Source organism: Balaenoptera musculus, chromosome 14, assembly GCF_009873245.2.
Source record: "Balaenoptera musculus isolate JJ_BM4_2016_0621 chromosome 14, mBalMus1.pri.v3, whole genome shotgun sequence".
NCBI lineage: Eukaryota > Metazoa > Chordata > Mammalia > Artiodactyla > Balaenopteridae > Balaenoptera > Balaenoptera musculus.
Window position 1 is genome coordinate 51,513,498 of NC_045798.1, and position 23,980 is coordinate 51,537,477.

The 23,980-nt window shown below is 38.8% G+C and overlaps 1 protein-coding gene across 3 annotated transcripts in view; it reads left to right on the forward strand.

Moving 5' to 3' along the window:
* The first annotated feature begins 74 nt into the window (after positions 1-74).
* ELP2 (elongator acetyltransferase complex subunit 2) overlaps positions 75-23,980 on the forward strand; it is a 45,328-nt gene continuing 21,422 nt past the window's right edge. The window contains exons 1-13 of one of the 3 annotated variants that reach the window (XM_036874314.1): positions 557-718; positions 3,750-3,828; positions 7,191-7,261; positions 10,981-11,137; positions 11,532-11,609; positions 12,209-12,406; positions 13,013-13,077; positions 13,822-13,888; positions 14,593-14,733; positions 15,984-16,079; positions 17,145-17,245; positions 17,432-17,563; positions 21,009-21,158. In XM_036874314.1, the coding sequence (XP_036730209.1) occupies positions 581-718; positions 3,750-3,828; positions 7,191-7,261; positions 10,981-11,137; positions 11,532-11,609; positions 12,209-12,406; positions 13,013-13,077; positions 13,822-13,888; positions 14,593-14,733; positions 15,984-16,079; positions 17,145-17,245; positions 17,432-17,563; positions 21,009-21,158 (1,473 nt within the window). In that variant the 5' untranslated portion in view covers positions 557-580. Of the gene's footprint in view, positions 719-3,749; positions 3,829-7,190; positions 7,262-10,980; positions 11,138-11,531; positions 11,610-12,208; positions 12,407-13,012; positions 13,078-13,821; positions 13,889-14,592; positions 14,734-15,983; positions 16,080-17,144; positions 17,246-17,431; positions 17,564-21,008; positions 21,159-23,980 lie in introns of all 3 variants that reach the window. The other 2 variants (XM_036874313.1, XR_005022582.1) reach the window with 2 other exon arrangements.

Consider the following 23,980-nt stretch of genomic DNA (forward strand, 5'->3'; position numbering starts at 1 on the left):
CTGCGGGGCATGCGCAGTGCGGCTCCACCCCGTCCCTGGCAGGCGAATCCGCGCGTCCGCCGGTTTGCCGGCTCCGTGGGGCTCGCAAGGGCGGGAGGGGGCGGAGACGCGGTCCGGGTGGGCTCTGAGCGCCGAGATCAGTCGGGGGCTCTTTCCTCAAGGCCCTCTGCGCCTTCGCCTCTCTGAGGCCGGAGACTCTCTCGCCAAGGCTCCCACCGAGCCAGCCTCGTCTGCTGCTGGGAGCCCGACCGTGAGGGGCAGTGGGACGTTCCTACCGCCACCCCGGCACACGAGCCCCGGGTCTTTCTGGAGGGTCCTGAGCTGTTCCGGTTGGGTCTTCCCTCCTGGGACGAAGGCCGTGCTTGTTCCCTGGGCTAAGACCCAGGAGACAGGCGCTGGTAGAGGCAACCGGGCACTGAGGACCACTGGCAGGGGAGGGGGGTGGGGTCGCCCCCGTCCCGCCCCCGGCCGCCTTGGAAACGCGGTGCGGATAACGCCAGCGGGAGACGCGGCGGCCGAGCAGTTCCGCTCCGAGGGCGGAAGTGCGTGCCCAGCTTTCGGCCGTTGACCAGGCAGCAACATGGTGGCACCCGTGCTGGAGACCTCTCACGTGTTTTGCTGCCCGAACCGGGTGCGGGGAGCCCTGAGCTGGAGCTCCGGGCCCGGAGGACTTCTGGCCTTCGGCACGTCCTGTTCCGTGGTGCTCTATGACCCTCAGGTAAGAGAAGTGGCCATACGCCCGACCCCGTGTGCTTCTGGGGCCAAATATGCTGGGTGCGCTTGGGGCGGACTGTAGACGCTGCTCCAGAGCGTGGAGACCGGGTGTGCTGTCCTGTCCGCTTCGGGGAGGGTGTCTGGGCGAGGAGTTTGGCTCTGGCGAGCGGGACTCGCCCCTCGCCCTCTCGTGCGCTGCGTCAGCCTGGGGTCACCATGTCCTACCAGTGGCCTGTTAGCCCCAGGTAGAGTCTCAAATGATGACAACCTTTTCCGAAGCCGCCTGTGGGAACTGTAGTACTGTTAAAGAATCGGTTTGAGCTTTAAAAGATGTGCAATTTAGGTATGGGTTGAAGGCATCACACAGATGCTATCTCATTTCTGTGTTTCCCTTAGTGTTATCTAATAAACTTTTGTTTTCTTGAATTTCAAAGACATATCACTTGTGTTTTAGTTTTGAGAATGGACATTTTAAAGAAAAGTGCTGTTGGGGTAAAGGTCATAGGGGATGGGGACCCTAAGCACTAGGCATAAGGCAGGACTTACCCGTTCCCTGAACTGCACCCTTGGCCCTTTCCCTGTCACACTTCTCAAGTGACTAGTTTCTGCATTCTTCCCAGAGTTCATCATGACCTCATTCCCCCTGGCTAATTTTGGACAATGCAGTTAGTGTTGCTTCTCAAAAGGAGCATCAGTATAAAAAGTAAAGTGCTGGAAATTAAAATGCAGTGCAGGAGATATATATTTTTCTTACCTCACTGCTTTATTAATTTGATTAAAAATTCCATCATCCTAGACATACAGATGGCCAGCAGGCACATGAAAAGATGCTCAACATCGCTAATTATTGGAGAAATGCAAATCAAAACTACAATGAGGTTTCTCCTCACACAGGTCAGAGTGACCATTATCAAAAAGTCTACAAACAATAAATGCTGGAGAGGGTGTGGAGAAAAGGGAACCCTCCTCCTACAATGTTGGGAGAAATGTAAATTAGTGTAGCCACTATGGAGAACAGTGTAGAGGTTCCTTAAAAACCTAAAAATAGAGTTACCGTATGATCCAGCAATCCCACTCCTGGGCATATATCTGGAAAAGACAAAAACTCTAATTCGAAAAGATATGTGCACCCCATTGTTCATAGCAGTGCTGTTTACAGTAGCCAAGACATAGAAGCAACGTAAGTTTCCATCAACAGATGAATGGATAAAGAAGACATGGTATATATATACAATGGAATATTACTCAGCCGTAAAAAAGAACGAGGTAATGCCATTTGCAGCAACATGGATGGACCTAGAGATTATCATACTAAGTGAAGTAAATCAAAGACAAATATCGTATGGTATTGCTTATGGGTGGCATCTAAATTATGATACAAATGAACTTATTTACCAAACAGAAATAGACTCACAGACATAGAAAACAAACTTACGGTTACCAAAGGGGAAGAGGGGGAGGGATAAATTAGGAGTTTGGGATTAACAGATACACACTACTGTATATAAAATAGATCAACAACAAAGACCTACTGTATAGCACAGGGAACTATATTCAATATGTTGTAATAACCTACAATGGAAAAGAATCTGAAAAAGAATATATATATATACATATAAATATATGTATATATATATATATATATATATATGACTGAACCACTTTGTTGTGCACCTGAAATGTTGTAAATCAAGTATACTTCAATTAAAAAAAATTCTGTCATCCTCACATCCGTTGCAGATTTGAACTTATAAATGAAATAGTTGTATTCATTTTTCTTATCTTGCGCTTGCTCATCTCCTCCCAGTTTTTGTTTTGTTATTACCATGCACTGTTAACTGGCAAGATAAAGCACTTAGAACCAAGGGTAAACTTTACAGTGGCTATTAACCAAGGCTTTGGAAGCCTGTCTCTCTGCACCTGTTTAATGGGTTTGTGCCCCATGCCCTCTATCACATTTTTATTTTTAATGATAATCTGCTGGCCATGTTAGGGGATTTTAACATCAAAAAAAAGTGTATGGAGCCTAAAAAATACTTATTTTGTTTTGTTAAATATTTGTTGGCTGGGTATTTAATGAAATATAAGAATAAGAACACGTCAGATGCTAAAGTAAAGTTTTGGGGATGATGTTCATTCAACAAACTTTTGAAGACCCTTTATGGACTAATCTTGAACTGAGTGGTGATGACACAAAGATAATGGGTAATAACTCCTGCCCATCAAGGAATACTGATTCTAGTGAGAAAGACAATGAAATGCTTTAAATTGTTTCCTAACCTCAACCCATATGTGAAATATGTTATTTTATGCACATTTACCCCTGTAAACCTTTTTCTCAGCCATGAGAATTCCAGTTGACGTACAAGTAGGTATCAAGCCAGTGCTCTAGGCAATCAGTAGAGAAAGGGGCTATAAAGTGGAGGGTTCAGTAGGCATAGAGTCTTCAGCAGTGGGGGAAGAAAAGAAAGCCCAAGTGTGGAGTGACATTGGTGAAAGCAGCAATCTGAGGGTCTTCAGGGAACCTGGCTGTAGGCCCTGAAGGGATCTGATGTTTGAGGACCTTAGTAGTTGTGGCCTGGTGACCTTGGGTCATTAAGGCCGAAGAACCCAACACCAGATCAGCCAAGGCATACAAAGTGAGCCACGAATTTGTATCCATTAATCACGAATTCCTCTCTTGAAGGGTTTTTTGGTCAACCAAATTCTCAAATTGGTGCGAGCTTGGTAGAAGTAGGCCCTAAGACATGTGGGAACGCAGGTCCTTATCTGGTCTGGGATTTCAAGACAGGCTTCCCAGACAAGAAGAGTACAGAGGTGAGTGAATGTGGAGTGGGGAGAAAGGCAGGAATGAATTAAAAAGTGAATGGATGATTTAAGCCATGGTTAATAGTTCATAAAGGAAGGTGATTCTGTTTGAAGTAATACTGAACCTTTTATTAGCATCAAAAACACTGAAATCTGATTTTTATTAATTTATTAATTCCTCTGTAGGATAAATTCTAATTTACTAACAAGTGTTTTCTTCTCTAAAGAAAAGTGTTGTTATTACCAACCTGAATGGTCACACTGCTCGAGTCAACTGCATACAGTGGATTTGTAAACAGGATGGTTGTAAGTATTAATCTGACTTTTCTTAATTTAGCATTAGCTTATCTGATATTATGCAATTGGAAAATAGAAGAAAAATGGTATGCCCAGTGAACTGTCTGACCTGTACTTTTACTTTATAGCAATTGAAGCATGGATAACACAGCGGTGCTTAGGATCAAGGTAGAGGCAGCCCATTACTGAGGCAAGACCCCACCATTGCTTTTGATCCAAAGCCTGTAATCAGGGCCTGTGTTGAGGCCCAGGTTGGGATTCAAAAGATTTGGCTTGTAGGTCTCTTTCTACCACAGACAAGCTATTGTTTTTTTAGGCAGGGCATTGCATCTCTGTTGACCTCAGTTTCATCTTAGTAACATATGAAAAGTAAATGTTTGGACTGAATCAGGGGACCCTGAGTGATTCTTGACACCTGTGAGGTCAAAATTATTTTCAGAGTAATAATAAGTTATTCGTAGTTTTCATTCTCATTCCGTCACAAGTACGCAGTGCCATTTTCCAGTGGCTGCATGGTGTGGGATAGTACAACAGGTTAAATACAGAAGCAGATATGAAAATCCAGCTGTATTCTAATAAAGTCAGACATTAAAGAGATTTGCTGAAATATAAAACAGTGCCTTTCTTCTTATTAATTTTTTGTTTTGGAAAATACAAGGTTCCCCCCATAAAAATGTTATTTATGTAATGGGGTTCATCGTTATTTTTTTTTTTTAACTTTGGATTTATTTATTCATTTATTTATTTATTTATTTATTTATTTATGGCTGTGTTGGGTCTTCGTTTCTGTGTGAGGGCTTTCTCTAGTTGTGGCAAGTGGGGGCCACTCTTCATGGCGGTGCGCGGGCCTCTCACCATCGCGGCCTCTCTTGTTGCGGAGCACATGCTCCAGACGCGCAGGCTCAGTAGTTGTGGCTCACGGGCCCAGTTGCTCCGTGGCATGTGGGACCTTCCCAGACCAGGGCTCAAACCCGTGTCCCCTGCATTGGCAGGCAGATTCTCAACCACTGCGCCACCAGGGAAGCCCCGTTCATCGTTATTTTTAAGTAAACTAATAAACAAGTATTTTTCATATTTCTCAGTTTTAATTTCTAATGTGGTTAATATTGGTACATATAGCCTATATAAACAAACGGTCTTTGGGGTCCTGAAAAAATTTTAAGAGTGTAAAGGAATCCTGATATCAAAAAGTCTGAGAATTGCTGGACTAGATTATCTCCAGGTCTCTTCCATCTCTAAGATTCCATAGCTCCAGAATTTTTAATTAAGAATGCTTTTAGGTGGGCTTCTAAAATCCTATGGAATTTCCTCAGATGTCTTAAATATACCTCCAGTAGTATTCTTATGGATTCTCAATTAATTTTATTATTCCGTTTATTAAATATGTATTGAGAGCATTCTGAGCCAGGCACAAATGCAGCATTTCCTGAATTAGTGAGACTTGGCTATGATTTTTATCTGTGACATTAAAAAAAATGTTTAATAAATTACTTACCTCAGTTGATGATGCAGTATTAGTCGCAGTAGGTCAGTAAAAACCATTAAATCTTAGAAAGAGTGGCTGTTAGCGCAGATACTAAAACACAGTTGTAATTATATTAATTGCCACCAGATGACATTAAAGACTACTTGAATCTCAGTATAGGGATTTGTTATAAAATATTAATTTGGGCTTGTATATTTTATTTTCCCTTTAAAAGTTAGGTTACATAAAATGAACTGCTTGTTGTATCACTGTAATCTCTATTATGATTGGTTTTCTCAGATTTGGCTCCACTGTCAGATAACTCATGTATTCTTTCTAACCCATGTATCAGTGACGTATAAAATTTTAATAATACCATTTCATATTTTTAAAGTGTCTGATTTTTAACACATACCTTCATGTACCTTATAGTAATTATCAAAATCATATAGTTAGATAAATGGCTTAATTTCTGTGACACATGAAGAAATTAAAGTCCAAGATCACAGCTGGCTGGCAGCAGGGTTAGGACATGAACCTGGGACTTCTGAGTATAAATGTAATGTTCTTTAGACAATCCCCCAGCTTCTTAACCTAACTATCTAGACATAAGCCAGAAGAAACAAATGGATGCAAAATCCAAACCAAAATTATGTTAGATTATTTCCCCCTTTTTTGGTTCTTACTCCCTTTTTTTTCTGTCTTCAACAAAAAGTTGTAAATGTTTAAAAGAGCTATTTTGAAATGTGTCTGATCTCAAAAATATGTCATGTACTACTTGATAGCAGCAGTTGACTGTAATGTCTCATATATGTTATTTCTGCCAAAAGTGTTTAGCCTGAATCTTATGAGGAAACAACCAGACATATCCAGATTGAGGGACATTCTGCAAAACAACTGGCCTGGACTCTCACTGTCACAAAAAAGGAGGGAACTGGGAAACTATTCAAGAGTAAAGGAGACTAAAAAGATGTGACAACCAAACGCGCAATGTGTGGTCCTTAGATTCTAACTTTAAAAAAAAAAAGCTATAAAAGACATTACTGGGACAATTTGGGGAAATTTTAATATGGATTATGTATTACGTAACAATATTGTATCAGTGTTAAAATTCTTGAATGTGATAATTGTATTGTGGTAATGCAGGAGAATGTTCCAGTTCTTGGGAAAAATGGTAAAATATTTAAGGATCAGAGGTCATCATGTCTCCAACTTATTTTTTTTTTAATAATGTTGAACATCTTTTTTGTTTGTTTGTTTGTAAATTTATTTATTTTATCTATTTATTTTTGGCTGCATTGGGTTTTGGTTGCTGCACGCGGGCTTTCTCTAGTTGCGGCGAGCGGGGGCTACTCTACGTTGCGGTGCGTGGGCTTCTCACTGTGGTGGCTTCTCTTGTCACGGAGCATGGGCTCCAGGCGCGTGGGCTTCAGTAGTTGTGGCATGCAGGCTTCAGTAGTTGTGGCACGTGGGCTCAGTAGTTGTGGCACGTGGGCTCAGTAGTTGTGGCTCGCAGGCTCTAGAGCACAGGCTCAGTAGTTGTGGCTCGCAGGCTCTAGAGCACAAGCTCAGTAGTTGTGACGCACTGGCTTAGTTGCTCCGTGGCATGTGGGATCTTCCTGGACCAGGACTCGAACCCACGTCCCACGCGTTGGCAGGCAGATTCTTAACCACTGCGCCACCAGGGAAGTCTCTCCAACTTATTTTTAAATCGTTTGTCAAAAACAAAAAAGGGTGTGTGTGTGTACATAGAGCAAGATAATTGAGCAAATATGGCAAAATCTAAACAGTTGGTGAAGCTAGGTAAAGGTATATGAGTTTTCTTTTGTCTTTTCTGTAGCTTTGAAATTTTTCAAAATAGCTGGAAAAGAATTAAAATGTTTACTGAGGTATGATTTTTTTTCAGCTCCTTCTACTGAATTAGTTTCTGGAGGATCTGATAATCAAGTGATTCACTGGGAAATAGAGAATAATCAGGTGGGTAGACATGTTTATGGTTATAAGAAATGACTGTTATATCTATATTTATTTTCAGTCTTCTCCCTCATTTCTGCTGTGTTCTTCCTTTATGAAGTTTCCTCATTCTTGCTTATCAGTAATCCAGATCCTGTATCTTCCATACTTCACAGGCCTTGTACCCTTTCCTGTAATCTGCTTCTGTATTCATATGCTGTCAGTCATTTCTGTGAATTTCTCATCATTTGGAATAATTTTCAAACTGCTCTTACAGGGGATGTTTGTCTTGTTTTCATTGGTAGCAAAAATTAATACTGCTCTGTGCATAGGACAGCAGTTATCACGTGGATATAGATTTACATAATTCTGAGTGATGTTATAATATGCAATACTGGGTGTGTATGGACCTCTACTGATAGACATTTAGGTTGTTTCTAGTCACAAGCAAAGATTAAAAATGTAAAATTAGTGCATCAGATGTTTGAACATCTGCCATGCGGAAGGTGTAGTAGATGAGGCAGAATCCTATTCATGAATCGTGTACATAGTTTTGAAGGCAAAATGTGCTTGAATAACTGAAGTACAAAGGTGGCTCTGTGGGTGCGTGATTTCACTTGCTGTACCACAACCATGCTGCTGTGGAAGTTCACTAGAGATTTAAGAGGCGGCCTTTGGGTTGCGTCTGATAGTGTGAGGTGATTTCCTTAGGAAACATTAAAGTGGTGAGGGTTCCAGGTAGGGAAAATGCGTGAATCAAAGTGCAGGTAAGAAAGGAGACCATTTGCTCAGAAGTATCCAGTGTTAACCAAAGCCTAAGATGTTTTAAGGGCAGGGCTTTCCAGAGCTTGTTCAGGGAATTATTCATCTCTCAGTTATTGATGTGGCCAGTCAAGTTTGGGAAACAATGCATATCATATACTTCTCTTAGAGAATCACAGTGCCCGTGAGCATAGTGAAGACTCTGAAAAGTTCTGATATGGAAAAACCTGCTTATCTCTGTTTAACTAATATTTCCTAAACTTACTTCAAGTCTGATTTTTTTTTTTTTTTTCCCTTCAGATCTTTTAGTATCCCTTGTAACTTTGAGGAACACAGTTTTGGAAATGTTTCTAGACAACACTTATGGGCTGTAATACTAGAGAAGTAGAGAAGGAGAAGATCTCGTGAGAATTTGAATACTTGCTTCAAGAGTTTGTTTTTTATTGGCAGGCATTTGGAAGTCATTGAGGATTTCTAACCAGTGGAGTATGAATACCAAAGAAGATGAATCTGACAGGAGCGTGCCAAATTAGGACAGGAAAAAAATACGAAGGAAGAGCTATGGGATATATTTTTGAAGGAAAATGATTTTGGTATTGACTAGATAGTTGTCAAAGGAGTAGGGAGCTATTGGGTAGAGGAGTGAGAAATCAAAAAGAGTGGGATTCTGGCTCGGGGCTCTGGAAGAAAGATACTTGTACAAAGCAAAATCGGCAAGTTAGAGGGAAGATGTGGAATTCAGTTGTTAATATGTTACTTGTATTGCCGGCCAGAGACGGGACAGGTGTGGAGGAGGGGATTGTGGAATCACTTAGACTTGAATGAGAGTTCTAATGGTTGTGTAGCAAAGCAGCTCCTGTTTGGATTTACCTTGGCAGAGGAATCCAGAGAGAGCCATTTGAGCACTCATTTTTGAGACCTTGAGTTGAGACTTGCAAGACTCTTTCCTCAGTGCTGCCCTACGCTTCTGTCAGTAGAGAGGATTGCAGGCTGAGTATCTGATGGCAGACAACGAACTTAGAGACGGACCGGAAAGTAGAATGTGAGGCCAAACAAGGAGGAAGATGAAGGGCATAAAAGAGGGATGAAGGGAATAAGAGGACTTGGGGGAAGAAGTCACATATTATAACCATAGAGGCTTAAAGGTTCCTTCTGGTATGCATTTCCATGCACACAGGTGTTCACTACATCTTGACTTCTGATAAAAGGAAATAATTCTAAGCTGGTATAATGAGAGATTTGAGTCTCTGAACAGTGGGCATCATTTTTTTAAAAGCCGGTGAACTTGAGAGATTTGTTTTGTTTGAGGTTTTAAGGTTCTCTAATGGTTGAAATACAACCCTGCTTAAAAGATGTGAAGTGACATAGAAAACAAACTTATGGTTACTAAAGGGGAAAGGAGGTGGGAGTGGGGATAAATTAGGAGTTTGGGATTAGCAGATACAAACTACTATATATAAAACAGATAAACAACAACGTCCTACTGCGTAGCGCAGGGAACTATATTCAATATCCTGTAATAAACTATAATGAAAAAGAATACGTATGTGTGTATATACATATATATATGTATATATATTATAAAACTGTACACCAGAAACTAACACAATGCAACATTGTAAATCAACTATACTTCAATTTTTAAAAAAATAAATAAAATAGAAAAAAAAAGCATGTGAAGTGAGTTTTTCCATAGATTTAATGTTTCAGGGGGTAATGATACAGACTCATGTAAAGTTTAAATACAGAAAGATAGGAAGGAGGAAAAAGATACAAAATTTCAACAGTTAACATTTTAATGAACATTGTGCCAGATCTCTGGTTATGTGTGTATAATTATACATGAAAGTGACTTTATTCTACTTGAGTTTTAAAAAGTGTTTTTTTCAGAGAAGCCAAAGGTTAATGATTACAGGAAGTTAGTGTACAGACCCTTATACATAACTATCAATTACCTTCTTGAGTGGCAGAATTCTGCTTAACTAAATGAGAAAATAATTGAGGAGACATTTAAGAGACACCTCTGTTTCAGCAGACAACAGTTTACAAAAGGTACCTCTCAAAGGAAGTGGTAGAATCTCACATATTTGGAACTCTAAAAAATAGATCCAAAATAGAAATGATGCCGCAGGGAATAATCTTGCGTGGCAAGCTAGAAGACTTGATAAACAGATGGGATTTCCCAGTTCTTTTTGTCATTTATCCATTTTGTAACTCTGCTTGATACAGGTAAGTATTATGAGTGGATGCTAAAAATACCTGGTAAAAGTTTGATGGAAAATAGAGTATTTACTCCATCCCAAAGTAAAATCTCACATATTACCACCCAAAAAAAAATTAATTTCACAGTGAAAAAACATGGCAGACACTACCTCTACTAAAATATCACGGTTAATTTTACTAGAAGTGGGACAAACTGACATTGTGTGCCTCCTGATGTGATGCACTTACGTAGTGGTGACTTCAAAATGTACACCCTGAGTCTGTTCGTGAGGAAATATCAGACTAATCCAAGAGGAGGGACAGTCCACAAAGCTGGCCTATATTCTTCAAAAATGTCAACGTCATGCATGTCTTTCCATGGTAATAAGCATGCATTATCCTTTTTGTTGGCTTAGAATATGTGTCTACAATTATTTAATCAGTTTCCTATTAATACTTATAGGTTGATTGAAGTTTTCCTAAAGAGTGTGTGATGAATGTCCTTCTGCATTTGTCTTTTATTACTTGTTAAACTAGTACTGCTCTCTCAGAGTAGATTCTCAGATGTGAGATTGCTGTGTCAAAGGGTATGCACATTTTGTGTATAGTTAATATGATCAGGCAGGATTCTCACACGTTTACATTCTTCTCAGTTGAGAGGACTTATTTCTTTATCAGGCATTTTAACAGTACCTTTAGTCCTCTGATTCTAGTTAAATGCAGGTTAAACTGATAATTCCTTTTTTATCATAATGTTTTTGTTATTCTTTGTGATTCAGCTTTTAAAAGCAGTCCACCTCCATGGCCATGAAGGACCTGTTTATGCAGTGCATGCTGTTCACCAGAGGAGGGCATCGGACGTTGCATTACCTGCACTGATGGTGTCCGCAGCTTCTGATTCTACTGTTCGAGTCTGGTCTAAACAGGGTTCTGAAGGTAAGTTTACAGACATTGTGATCCAAACAAATGAAATTAAGTAATTTAATTATCAGATGAAGGACAACTTAGAAGAGCATTCATGTAATTTTTCAGTCTTTCAAGCTGTTTTAAAAATGTTAGAATTCTAATCTACATGTTTGTTTCTTTTGCACTTTTCCATAATTCCTCTTTACCAAACTGTTTGATAATGTAAATTCCTTCAAAGTCTTTTCATATAAGTCTTTTTGTTCTCTGTAACCTTGTTAGAAATTGGCCATTTAAATTCCCGTCATCACTGGTGGCTCAGGACTGACTTCTCTCATCTCCCTGCTGACATCTGATGATGCTACCCAACCTCTAAGGTGGATACACTCAGAGTTAGTTGTTCATGATGTGTTTTATTATTTCTTAGTGACATGCCTTCAGACCTTGGACTTTGGAAATGGATTCACTCTGGCTCTCTGCTTGTCTTTTTTGCCTAATACTGATGGTGAGTATCCTGCTAAGTGTATATTAAAAGAGGAATGTATTTTTATATCCCCATACAACCAGAACCTAAAAGAAACATACTGGATCTCAATTTTGTGTCTAAATGTTTTCAGGAAACAAGTTGAGACATGGATAACATACTTCTGTTCTCAGTATTCAAATGATCTGTGTATAAAACATAAGGTCAAGGGGGATTAAGGGGGGGTGGCTATTAGAAACTTTAGTAGCAGTTAAAAATTTAAGTGACTCAATATGTACTCAAGATTGGTACTGCTATTTATCAAATATGCTGTCGATGTATATAGATGTAATTTGGGAAAATTACCTAGCTCTATAGAAGGTGAAGGTCTGGGATAAGTTGAGAAAGTACTGAACATGGATCATGTGAGTATTTCTCTCAAGGTGACAGCCCCTGCACCTGCATAATGACAGCATCCTTCATGATGACAGCACCCTGCGTAATGACAGTTTGCCTAAGACCACTTAAAATCGCCAAAGAAAAAACTCCCCTTTTGCTGTGAAACCCATCTGTACCTATCTTTGATGATCCTCCACAAAGATGATGGCCAGTGCAAGTCAGACAGTCTCGTGCCCCCTCAGTTACCTGGAGGACAGACCTGGTGGGGAGAGGCCGGGCCTGGAAGCCTCCAGGCTCTTTTGCCCTTTGCAGCAGGAGCTGCGACTCTGTGGTCTCACGTGACGTTCCACTTTGTGCGAGGGCTCCCCAGGAGGAGGAACTACGCACATTCTGGTTTCATTACATAGATTTTGATTTCTTCGCATCTACGTTGAGGCCAAGTGACTGGAGTTTTTGGCTTTTTTTTTTTTTTTTTTTAAGTTGATTTAAAGAAAACTAATTTTACAGTCACACCTTTCATAACTTTTTATCCACATAGTTAATTATATGCTCTTTTATTTTCTTTAATTACTTCATGGATTTTGTTTTACTATCAAATTCTCAAAATGTAGTGTCCTCAAAGTAACAAACATACCCTTAAATCTTTGTGCAGTAGCCCTGATGCTGGGCTCATAGTAGCTCTCCCGGAAATTTTATTATTCACTTGGGCTGACAACATTTCCTGTTAGTCTTCTGGCTGACATAGTTAAATGCTCCCAGCTTGCTCTCGAGCTTCTCTATTTACTGCTCCTTCTATTGTAAATGAAACAGAATAAAGGAAAGGATTCTCAGTTAATAATCATTCTTTGCCGAGTAACCATTTAATGGAACATTTTAGAATATTCATTTTATTCCTAAAGACGTTTATTGAGTACTTTCAATTTATTTGTTCAGTGGTGTGGGAAGCAGAAGTCAGGATTCTTTACCTAGAGCTTAGGATCCAGCATAGGTGATAGTCATAACATACAATGGAATACTTACAGCGATGCCTCTTTTCCCCCCACCAGTACCAATATTAGCATGTGGCGATGATGACTGCAAAATTCACTTATTTGTTCAACAGAACGATCAGGTAATTAATGATGTTTCTTAAGAGGCTAGAATTAGGTTCTGCTTAATTACATATCTTAATACAGATTATTTCTAGATTATAGAATTTTGGGAATGTTCCAATCTAAATAATCCAATAGGAGAATCTTTTCTGGCAGTCTTCCATTAAACAGTTTTTCACTCTTTGAACACCAGGTATACTGCTGCTTTGGCTACCAGGTCCAGAGTCGTTGGGGGAAACAGGTCGTTAGGTGGAGAAGAAGAGAAGGAAGATGCTGTAGTAGTGTTAGTAGTGTTTTGTCCTCCCTAGCAGTGGTTATTTGTCCTTCTGGGCTTTACCTATTCTTTGAGTGGTTAAACTAGAGGGAAGTTTCAGAAAGAGGGTTGGTTAACTCTAGGCTCGTTTAGTTAATAACAGAGGTATTTGTTTCTTTGCATTTTATAAGAAAGTTAAAAATTACTGAATGTTCAACCACCCAGCTTTTTTCTATATTGTGTCCACAGCATATGTCATTTTACCTTGTGAATGTTGAGTGTATTTGAGAACTACAGATATTATCTGCTCAGGATTGCTCAGTTAAATTTGGATGATTATGAGATTTTTCATTCCCAAATGAGAGCTCTATCTGATGTCTGATCAGATAGTGTTCCCAGTAAAAAAAAAAAAGCAATGCAGTCAGACTGGCTGAGACCAAATGAAGTCACTGATATACATGAAAATATTAAATTCTTACATCAAGTCCTATGATTTTTGTTATCTTACTAGTTTCAGAAAGTGCTTTTTCTATCTGGACATGAGGATTGGATAAGAGGCGTGGAATGGGCAGCCTTTGGTCAGTATGAAATTTTGCTAAAGTACATATAATGGGGACAAGTATGTGTAATTTCAAAGCAGCCTCTTATTTTTTTTTTTAATATTTATTTATTTATTTATTTGGTGGTGCTGGGTCTTAGTTGCAGCAGGCGAGCTCCTTAGTTGTGGCTTGCTGGCTCCTTAGTTGTGGCATGTGAACTCTTAGTTGTGGCATGCATGTGGGATCTAGTTCCCTGACAAGGGATTGAACCTGGGCCCCCTGCATTGGGAGCATGGAGTCTTAACCACTGTACCACCAGGGAAGTCCCCCGTGTATGTTTTAATTTAAAATTTTCTTTGTATGTAACATTCTCCTATTGGCCCAATTAGAAAAGAGGATACTTATCCCTTGTATTAACTATTAGTTGGGTTGGTAGAGGATGAAGCAAGTTGATATTTATAAGAGGACACTAGTTGTTACACATGCAGACATTCTTGAGAAGTTCTTTGTAGAAATTAGTAGATTGTATAGGAATACCACATATTATAACCATTTATTATCATTGTCTGTATATTTGTCAGTGTTATTGAAAATGAATATAGGTCAAATGAATGAAGGATAAGGAAGCAAAGTCTAATTTTTTCAGGAAATCGATAAATGTGTATATTGTAGAAGAAGAACTCTTATATTTAAATTTAAGAATAGGATGTTTTAAAAGTAATAAAATTTGTTTTTTTACTTAGGTAGAGATCTTTTCCTAGCAAGCTGTTCACAAGATTGCCTGATACGCATATGGAGGCTGTATATAAAATCGACATTTTTAGAAGCTCAGGAAGATGATAATATAAGACTGAAAGAAAATACTTTTAATATAGAAAGTGAAAGTGAGTAATAATGAAAATATTTGATTTAACAATACTCAGGTTTCCTAGCTGATTTACGTATGTTTCACTACACACATATGTGAAGGTTAGGTTTTCAGAAGTATCAGATCCCTAGCTAAAACTGATATATGTATTTTTCCTTTTTTATTTTTATGTGAGGGTAAGTCATTTTTCATATATGAAACTTACTTTCTAAACCATGTTAGTGAGATTTTTTTAAATTGCTGGAAATAATGTTATTTTCTCAATAAATTAGTTTGTAAAATATTACTTAATTTGCAGTTTTAGCATAGGAAGATGTAAAGGGTTAATGTGAATTATTCATACCATTTTTGGAGGATATTCATCAGAGACAACTAAATCCCTACATTTGAGTAGTATATATAATTCTGATTTTCTTACTGTCTGGCATCGGAACAATAACCCTCCATGGTAGATCCTGTTGGAATGTTGTATTTGAAGGAGATATTTTTGGATGTGTATCTAAATTATAAAGTTAGTCCTCAGTAAACACTTCATCCAGGAATACTCTTCTTTGTTATTACTCTTCTTGGTTGTAAAGCCCATTGGAGTTGAGATTTGGTAACAGATTTATGAACCAAGAAATACTATAACCAGCATATTGTGAGTAGCTATTTCCAAATATGAACATTTTTGTGATATTTTCATTAATTATTTTGTTTGAAAGGTCACAGTACTGATTTGACTTCCTTTATTTCTGCATTTATCTTAGGTTTTTTTTTTTTAATGGTACTTTATTACACAAAATGAGTGAGGATAGCAAGGAGGCTGGCATGTCTGTTTTTGTTTTTTTGAGTTTTTTTTTTTTTGGCCATACTGTGTGGCTTGCAGGATCTTAGCTCCCTAACCAGGAACTGAACCCAGGCCCTTGGCAGTGAAAGTGCGGAGTCCCACTGACTGGACCGCCAGGGAATTCCCTGTTTTTGTTTTTTAATTGCAGTGTAAGAGTAGCTATCCTTGAAAATTTTAAATAAAACATATTCCTTAATTTTTATTATGACTAGGTAGCGAAAATGTAAAAAAAATTTATATATCTTTAGAACTTTTTTCTCCTGTAGTTTTGAACAATGGGTAAAGTTAATGAAATTTAGAATGAACGCTTTTTGTTGAAAATAAATCATGTTCTGTTCAGTTTTTTTTTTTTGGACATAATTGTACAACCGAGCTGGTTTTGAAAATGTTCTTTTTAGAAGAGCTTTGTGGAGAGAATCCTTTTTTTGTTGTTGCAGGTATTAAAATAGCATTTGCGGTTACTCTGGAGACTGTGCTGGCTGGTCACGAAAACTGGGTAAATGCAGTTCATTGGCAGCCTTCATTTTACAAAGGTAGGAAGAAAAACATACACAAAGCTGTCATTTCAGTACAATCTCACTTACAGAATTTTAAGCTGAACAAATGAAGTAGAGGATATTTTTTGAGTGTAATTAGAAATCTCAACTATAAGACAGTTTCAAGTTGGGAAAGTGTAATACTGCAGCCCTGTTCTGCTAGATACTCAATTCCATTGAAAATTGTATCTCTAAGAGAGGAAAAGTATGATTCCTGCCATGATGCCAAAACTGCCATATGCCTTTTAACTTTTTTTCTTTAAAGTTTTTACCTAGTCCTTATGGGATTTAAGAGAAGTTGACTTTCAAGCCAACTTCACTGGAACCTTTACCCTTGGAAATACAAAGTTGGTAATACCAAGATACATCATTTATGAAAAAGTAAAGACTTCCCACTCTTTCATTTGCCCTTAACTTCTGTTTATGGAGTGACGGCTGATGCTGGGGTGTAGAGGTGCGCACGGCGGCAGCCTCGTGTTCTTCCCCCAGCCCCTTCCCCAAGACAAGAGTAGAGCATAGCAATAATTAATGCTCAGGTAACACCATCCAGCTTTTATTATATTATGCCATATTTGCTGCAGTTAAAAAAAGATAAATTAGATACTATAGATACTGGGGATCCCTGTATAGTTTTTCCTGAAGCTTTTCCCCTTCATCCTTCCCTTGAGGCTGAATTCAGTGTATATTATTCCCATGCATATTTTTATACTTTTACTGCACATTTATGTAACCATAAACAGTATTGTTTTACAGCTATTAAAACTTGATCTCAATATGCATTTGTCCTCTTATGACCTGCCTTTTTAGCTTAACATGGTTTGGATTAATGTAACTCTAATTTACTTATTTTTATTGCAGTATAATATTTCATTGTCTAAATATTACCACAAGTTGTTTATCTGGTCTTCTACTGATAGACTTTTGTGTTGTTTCCAATGTTTTGCTATTGCAGTGCAACAGTGAATGTTCTTATAGTACCCATGTTGTGTTTTTCTGGTAATCTACAAACAGGATGCCTGTTGATCACCCAAAGGCATTAGTTGTTTTGTTTTTCTTCTTTAGATGGTGTTCTGCAACAGCCAATGAGATTGTTGTCTGCCTCAATGGATAAAACCATGATTCTTTGGGCTCCAGATGAAGAGTCAGGAGTTTGGCTAGAACAGGTAAAATGTGAATACTTAAGGAACAGAAAACTGGGTTTATTAGACAATAAATCCCAAGTCTGTATTCCTAGAGCTGCAAATATTTGCCTTTGTGTACGTTAAATAAGTGAGAACATAATCTCTGGAATGAGTGATTTCTGTTTTGAGAAATTGGTTATGAATTGTTTTCCATCTATTGTTGAATAGGTTCGAGTAGGAGAAGTAGGTGGCAATACCCTGGGATTTTATGATTGCCAGTTCAGTGAAGATGGCTCCATGATCATTGCTCATGCTTTCCACGGGGCACTGCACCTTTGGAAACAGAATGCCACTAACCCGGTAAGAAAAGTGCTTTTAAATTACTTCTGATTAGATAGAGTGAATTCTACATGAAACCTAGGAAAACTGTTGTTTTATGTATAACACTCTACAGAAACATAGTAGAGGCATTTAAGTTAAGATGACATCACTTCTTTATGTAGATTTATTCTGTAGTTATAATAGGTAAGACACTCATGCTTTTCTAAGAATAAAATTCAGTTGTCCAGCATTGTTGAGATATTGAAATTTGCATGTAGGTAAACTTACATAAGAGAAGTTTAAGCTGTATAAATTTTAAGCTCTCCCTTAAAGCTATATACATTTTGTGGTAGGAGTTTTTCCTAAAATGTATAATTTCTTTGTCTTTTTTTAAAATTAATTTTCTTCTTTCTTTTTTAATTTATTTCTTTTCGGCTGCGTTGGGTCTTCATTGCTGCACGTGGGCTTTCTCTAGTTGTGGCGAGCGGGGGCTACTCTTCATTGCGGTGCACGGGCTTCTCATTGCGGCGGCTTCTCTTGTTGTGGAGCATGGGCTCTAGGCGCACTGGCTTCAGTAGTTGTGGCACGCGGGCTCAGTAGTTGTGGCTCACGGGCTCTAGAGTGCAGGCTCAGTAGTTGTGGCACACGTGCTTAGTTGCTCCGCGGCATGTGGGATCTTCCTGGACCAGGGCTCGAACCCTTGTCCCCTGCATTGGCAGGTAGATTCTTAACCACTGCACCACCCGGGAAGTCCCTCTTTGTCTTCTTAAAAATAACATAATTTGATATTTTCCTGTTGGATAGCTAGGTACTCCACTGATAATTATTGAATGAATGACTGATACAAGGGCATTAGAAGCACCTGTTATTTTATGGCAGAATATATTAATTCTCTCAGGGACTCTTGATATGTGTAATTCTAAATGGTCCTCCAAATATTGGGCTCTTCTAGATCTTTCTTATAGTTTTTAGTCTCTTCTCAGAGAGGGGTGATCTTCCTCTAATCATGTAGCTGCCTCTCAGCATTATTCCAATCTTTTCTTTCTAATTTGCTTCTGATCTGCTTTTTTGGGTTTGGGGAAATGAGATAGCAGGAAAAGTGGCCAGGAGCACACGGATCTTGGCCCCAGCACTTACTAGCTGTGTTTCTGAGGTCATTACTGAACTTTTGTCTCAGGTTCCTCATCAGTAAAATGTGGACAGTAATAGCACCTACTCAGAGGATTTTTATGATACTAAAATGAATTAATATTGGTGTAGTATGAGAAGTAGGGCCTGGTACATACTGGATACTATATATTTTAAATAAATAAATCAAAGAAGTCAGAACATAGAGCAAAATGTGAGTTAGCAGATTTTGAATGTGCATCTAATGGCTTCGCTTACAAAGTAAAAATTCATGGAGCCCCAGTGGTGCAGTCGGTTAGTGTGTGGTACTTAAGTACAAATTCATGGATTTGCATGACCTTTAGTTTGTGGGCTTTGTAATAGTTGTGTCAGGTAGGAGGATTTGAATTCAGTATATGGAGTGATTTACTTTTCCCTTGTATCTTCGATTTGGAGTTGATCTTTAAGATTGTTTTTACTGTTAAATGAACCAGGGAACCATTAGCTATGACACTTGTAAATAAGATATTTTTTAGGATAAATGTAATTTTGTTCTTTTCTTTTTTTTTACTTTATTTTTGGCTGTGTTGGGTCTTCGTTGCTGCGTGCGGGCTTTCTCTAGTTGTGGCGAGTGGGGGCTACTCTTCATTGCAGTGTGCAGGCCTTCTCACTGCGGTGGCTTCTCTTGTTGCAGAACATGGGCCCTAGAGTGCAGGCTTCAGTAGTTGTGGCACGCGGGCTTAGTAGCTGTGGCTCGCGGGCTCTAGAGCGCAGGCTCAGTAGTTGTGGTGCACGGGCTTAGTTGCTCCGTGGCATGTGGGATCTTCCTGGACCAGGGTTTGAACCCATGTCCCCTGCATTGGCAGGCGAATTCTCAACCACTGCACCACCAGGGAAGTCCCTTAATTTTGTTCAGAGCTCCTTTGAGCCGTATTTCAGCTGGTCTTCAGAGGGCCTTCATAGAAAAAAGCATCAGTTGAGTAGGGAGAAACTCAAACCAGAGGACAGAATTTCACTGTACTTTTGCTTATAACTTGACTTCATATTTATAATAGCTATTTACCAAGTATTTAGGGTGATTTTTTTTATAGACTTTTATTTGTTTATTTTAAAGATTTTTTTTTTTTTGATGTGGACCGATTTTAAAGTCTTTTATTGAATTTGTTACAATACTGCTTCTGTTTTATGGTTTGGTTTTTTGGCTGAGAGGCATGTGGGATCTTAGCTCCCCGACCGGGGATCAAACCTGCACTCCCTGCATTGGAAGGTGAAGTCTTAACCACTGGACCGCCAGGGAAGTCCCTAGACTTTATTTTTTAGAGAACTTTTAGGTTTACAGAAAAATCGAGCAGAAAATACAGAGTTCCCATTTTCCCCTGCCCCCCACACATGCACAGCCTCCTCCATTGTCAGCATCCCACACCAGAGTGGAAATTTATGACAATCAGGGGTGATTTCTAAAAACAAACACTGCCCTTGAGGACTGTACCCATAGTCAAAAGTGCTGCACTTTGTTCAGAACTTTTTGGAACCTCCCATTAGTGCTAACTTTAGAATCAATTTTTATGTCACAGAAGAAATTAACAGCATTTCTTTGTTCCAGCCTATTTATGTTTTTGACCAGAAAATAATATAGCTTAGCTGACCATATTCATCACACTTGGCTTTGAATGACCTTTTAGCTATTTATACAAATTTAACTTTCCTCTAAAGTTCAAGTTTTACCACCACTTGAGTTGTTGAAAAAGGTGCTCTGTGGACCAGGCATATGACGTTTTCTGCATTTCATTTCACTCTTTGTTTATGTGGTTGCTGATGCAGGTTCCCTCAGGAGGTGGACTAACTGTGTTTGATTTAACCTCTGTCCTCTACACCTGCAGCTCTTTTCACTTAATAAAGACAGTTGGTCAGGCACACAGAATCTACAGACTCACATTACACAGTGCTCTACTATTTAGTTTGACAGGTAAATACTCACATAGTATCTAGAATGGGCCAGCCTTGTACAAATATAGATTCATCTAATTCTTGTAACAAACGTATGATGTAGGTAGCTCTTTTACAGAAGGGTTAATTGAGGCACAAAAAGGTTAGGCAGTGTTCTAGGAGGCAGTCATAAATGATGAATGGAGGGGACTTTCCCAAGGTTACTGCTTTAGAGGACACAACGCATGTTTGAATGTTTAAGTTCTAATATATTGATACTTGACTGGAAAACAGATCCTATTAAGTTCCCATCTTGTTTACTTAGCTCTTCACCTTGCTTGGGAGCTAAGGTCTTTCTCATATCAGACCTGAGGGATGAAGGCATTATCAGGTTTAATTTTGAGTGATGGTCTTTGATTATTTTGATGTGTCATGAGCACTTTCATTGCAGAGAGAGTGGACTCCAGAGATTGTTATTTCAGGACACTTTGATGGTGTCCAAGACCTAACATGGGATCCAGAAGGAGAATTTATCGTCACTGTTGGTACTGACCAGACAACTCGACTTTTTGCTCCATGGAAGAGAGAAGACCAATCACAGGTAAAATGTCTTCCTACTTGACTGATCACTTTACAAAGCATCCATGAGCACATGAAAAGTGGGGCAGCATCATTAGCCATTAGGGAAATGCAGATTAAAACCATGATGAGATGCCACTACACACCCTCTAGAATGGCTAAGGTATAAAATACAATAGCAAGTAGTTGTAAGGATGCCGAGTGACCAGATCTTTCTTACATTGCTAATGGGAATGCAAAATGGTATAGCCACTCTGGAAAACAGTTTCGTATTTTCTTAAAAACTGAAGCATTCTAAAGAAGACATACAGATGGCCAACAGACCCATGAAAAGATGCTCAGCATCACTAATCATCAGGGAAATGCAAATCAAAACCACAATGAGTTACCACCTCACACCTTTCAGAATGGCCATCATCAAATAGATAACAAATAATGAATGTTGGCCAGGAGGTGGAGGAGAGGAGCCCTCCTGCACTGTTGGTGGGAATGTAAGTTTGGTGCAGCCACTGTGGAAAGTGGTATTGAGGTTCCTCAGAATATTAAAAGTAGAACCACCCCATGATCTAGCAGTCTCACTTCTGGGTATTTACTTGAAGAAAATAAAAACACTAATTCGAAAAGATGTATTCACCTCTATGTTTATTGAAGCATTATTTATAATAGCCAAGATACGGAAGCAGCTAAGTGTCCATTGATGAATAGATAAAGAAGATGTGGTATATAGGCAATGGAATATTACTCAGCTGTTAAAAAAATGAAGTCTGAAATATATGCACAACTGAGTCACTTTGCTGTACAGCAGAAATTAACACAACATTGTAGATCAACTATACTTCAATAAAGTTAAAAAATAAAAAATTTTTAAAAAAGGAAAAAAAATGAAGTCTTGCCATTTATCACAACATGGATCTAGAGGATATTGTGCTGAGTGAAGTAAGTCAGACAGAGAAAGACAAATACCTTATGATCTCATATGTGGAATTTAAAAAACAAAACAAATGAACAAAGTGAAAACAGACTTATAGATACAAAGAAAAAAACGGGTGTTTGCCAGAGGTTTGAAGCCGGGTGAAATAGGTGAAGGGATTAAGAGGCACAAACTTCCAGTTATAAATAAGTCACAGGAGTGTGATATACAGCATAAGGAATATGGTCAATAATACTGTAATAACTTTGTATGGGGACAGGTGGTTACTAGACTTACCATGGTGACAATTTTGTAATGTATTTAAATGTCGAATCACTATGTTATACACCTGAAACTAACATAACATTACTTTTTTTTTTTTTAATTTATTTTATTTATTTATTTATGGCTGTGTTGGGTCCTCGTTTCTGTGTGAGGGCTTTCTCTAGTTGTGGCAAGCGGGGGCCACTCTTCATCGCGGTGCGCGGGCCTCTCACCACCGCGGCTTCACTTGTTGCGGACCACAGGCTCCAGACGCGCAGGCTCAGTAACTGTGGCTCACGAGCCCAGCTGCTCTGCGGCATGTGGGATCTTCCCAGACCAGGGCTCGAACCTGTGTCCCCTGCATTGGCAGGCAGACTCTCAACCACTGCGCCACCAGGGAAGCCCATAGCATTACATTTTATTTCAACTATATTTCAGTTAAAGGAAACTTAAGCATACACATATTCTTTATAATTCAAACAATTAAAATGTTAGTTGTCAAAATGTGTTTACTTCAGTTCCACATAAAAGTTCTCATAATACCTTGTAATTTTAGGTTTAATTCATTAGGAAACACTAACAAGGGAATTCCCTGACAGTCCAGTGGCTGAGACTCTGTGTTTTCGCTGCCGAGGGCTCGGGTTCGGTCCCTGGTCAAGGAGCTAGGATTCCACAGACAGCGTGGCGCAGCCAAAAAAAGAAAGAAACACTGTCAAGTCTGTAGTAAAAGCTAATTTCTAACATCATATAGTGTTACATAATAGTAGTCGAGGCCAGTTTTTGTTCAGGAAACTTTTCAGGCTTGGCCCTGAGCTTTAAAAAACTGCAATAAAACTTTACCACTGATAAACCATTGAACTGTATACTCAGAGAAAGTATAGTCAGCTTCAGTTTCTGATAAAAATTCATGGGACTGACTCTGGGTCAGTCCACGAAGCTAATGAAATTGGCCACTGACATTTCTGCGTCAGCAGCATGTGGTAGATTAAAATTGATAGAGTTGAGGACATTGGGAGCAACGCTATAGTCAAGTAAAAAAACAAGGCAGATAATTTTGGAGTGGTTTTCTGTGGCTCTTGGCAATTTGTTATCAGTATAACTCAGTTGTTTATTCATGATCCTTTTTAAAAAAATCAATAAATCAGAGTTAACTAAAATGTGAAATTCTACTCTTTGAAAGACATTGTCAGGAAAATGAAAAGTCACAAACTGGGAGAAAGTATTTACAAAACACATACCTGATAAAGATTTTTATCTAGAGTATATAAAGAACTTTTTGGAACTCAGTAATAAGAAAACAATACATTTTTTTAAAAAAGGGGACAAAAGATGTTTATCCAAAGAAGATGTATGGGTGGAAAATAAGAACAGGAAAAGATTCTCAACACCATTAGTCATTAGGGAAATGCAAATTAAAGCTACAATGAGATACCGTGACACCCCTATTAGAATGATTACAGTTGAAAGGCTGACTGCACAAGTGTTGATGAGGGAGGGTATGGGCAGGTGGATCTCTCATACACTGCTGGTGGAATTGTAAAATGTACAGCCACTTTGGGAAATCATTTGGCAGTTTCTTAAAAATGTAAATATACATCCACATCATCCAGTTATTATACCCATAGGTAGTATTTACCCAAGAGAAATGCATTCATGCAAAGACTTATACA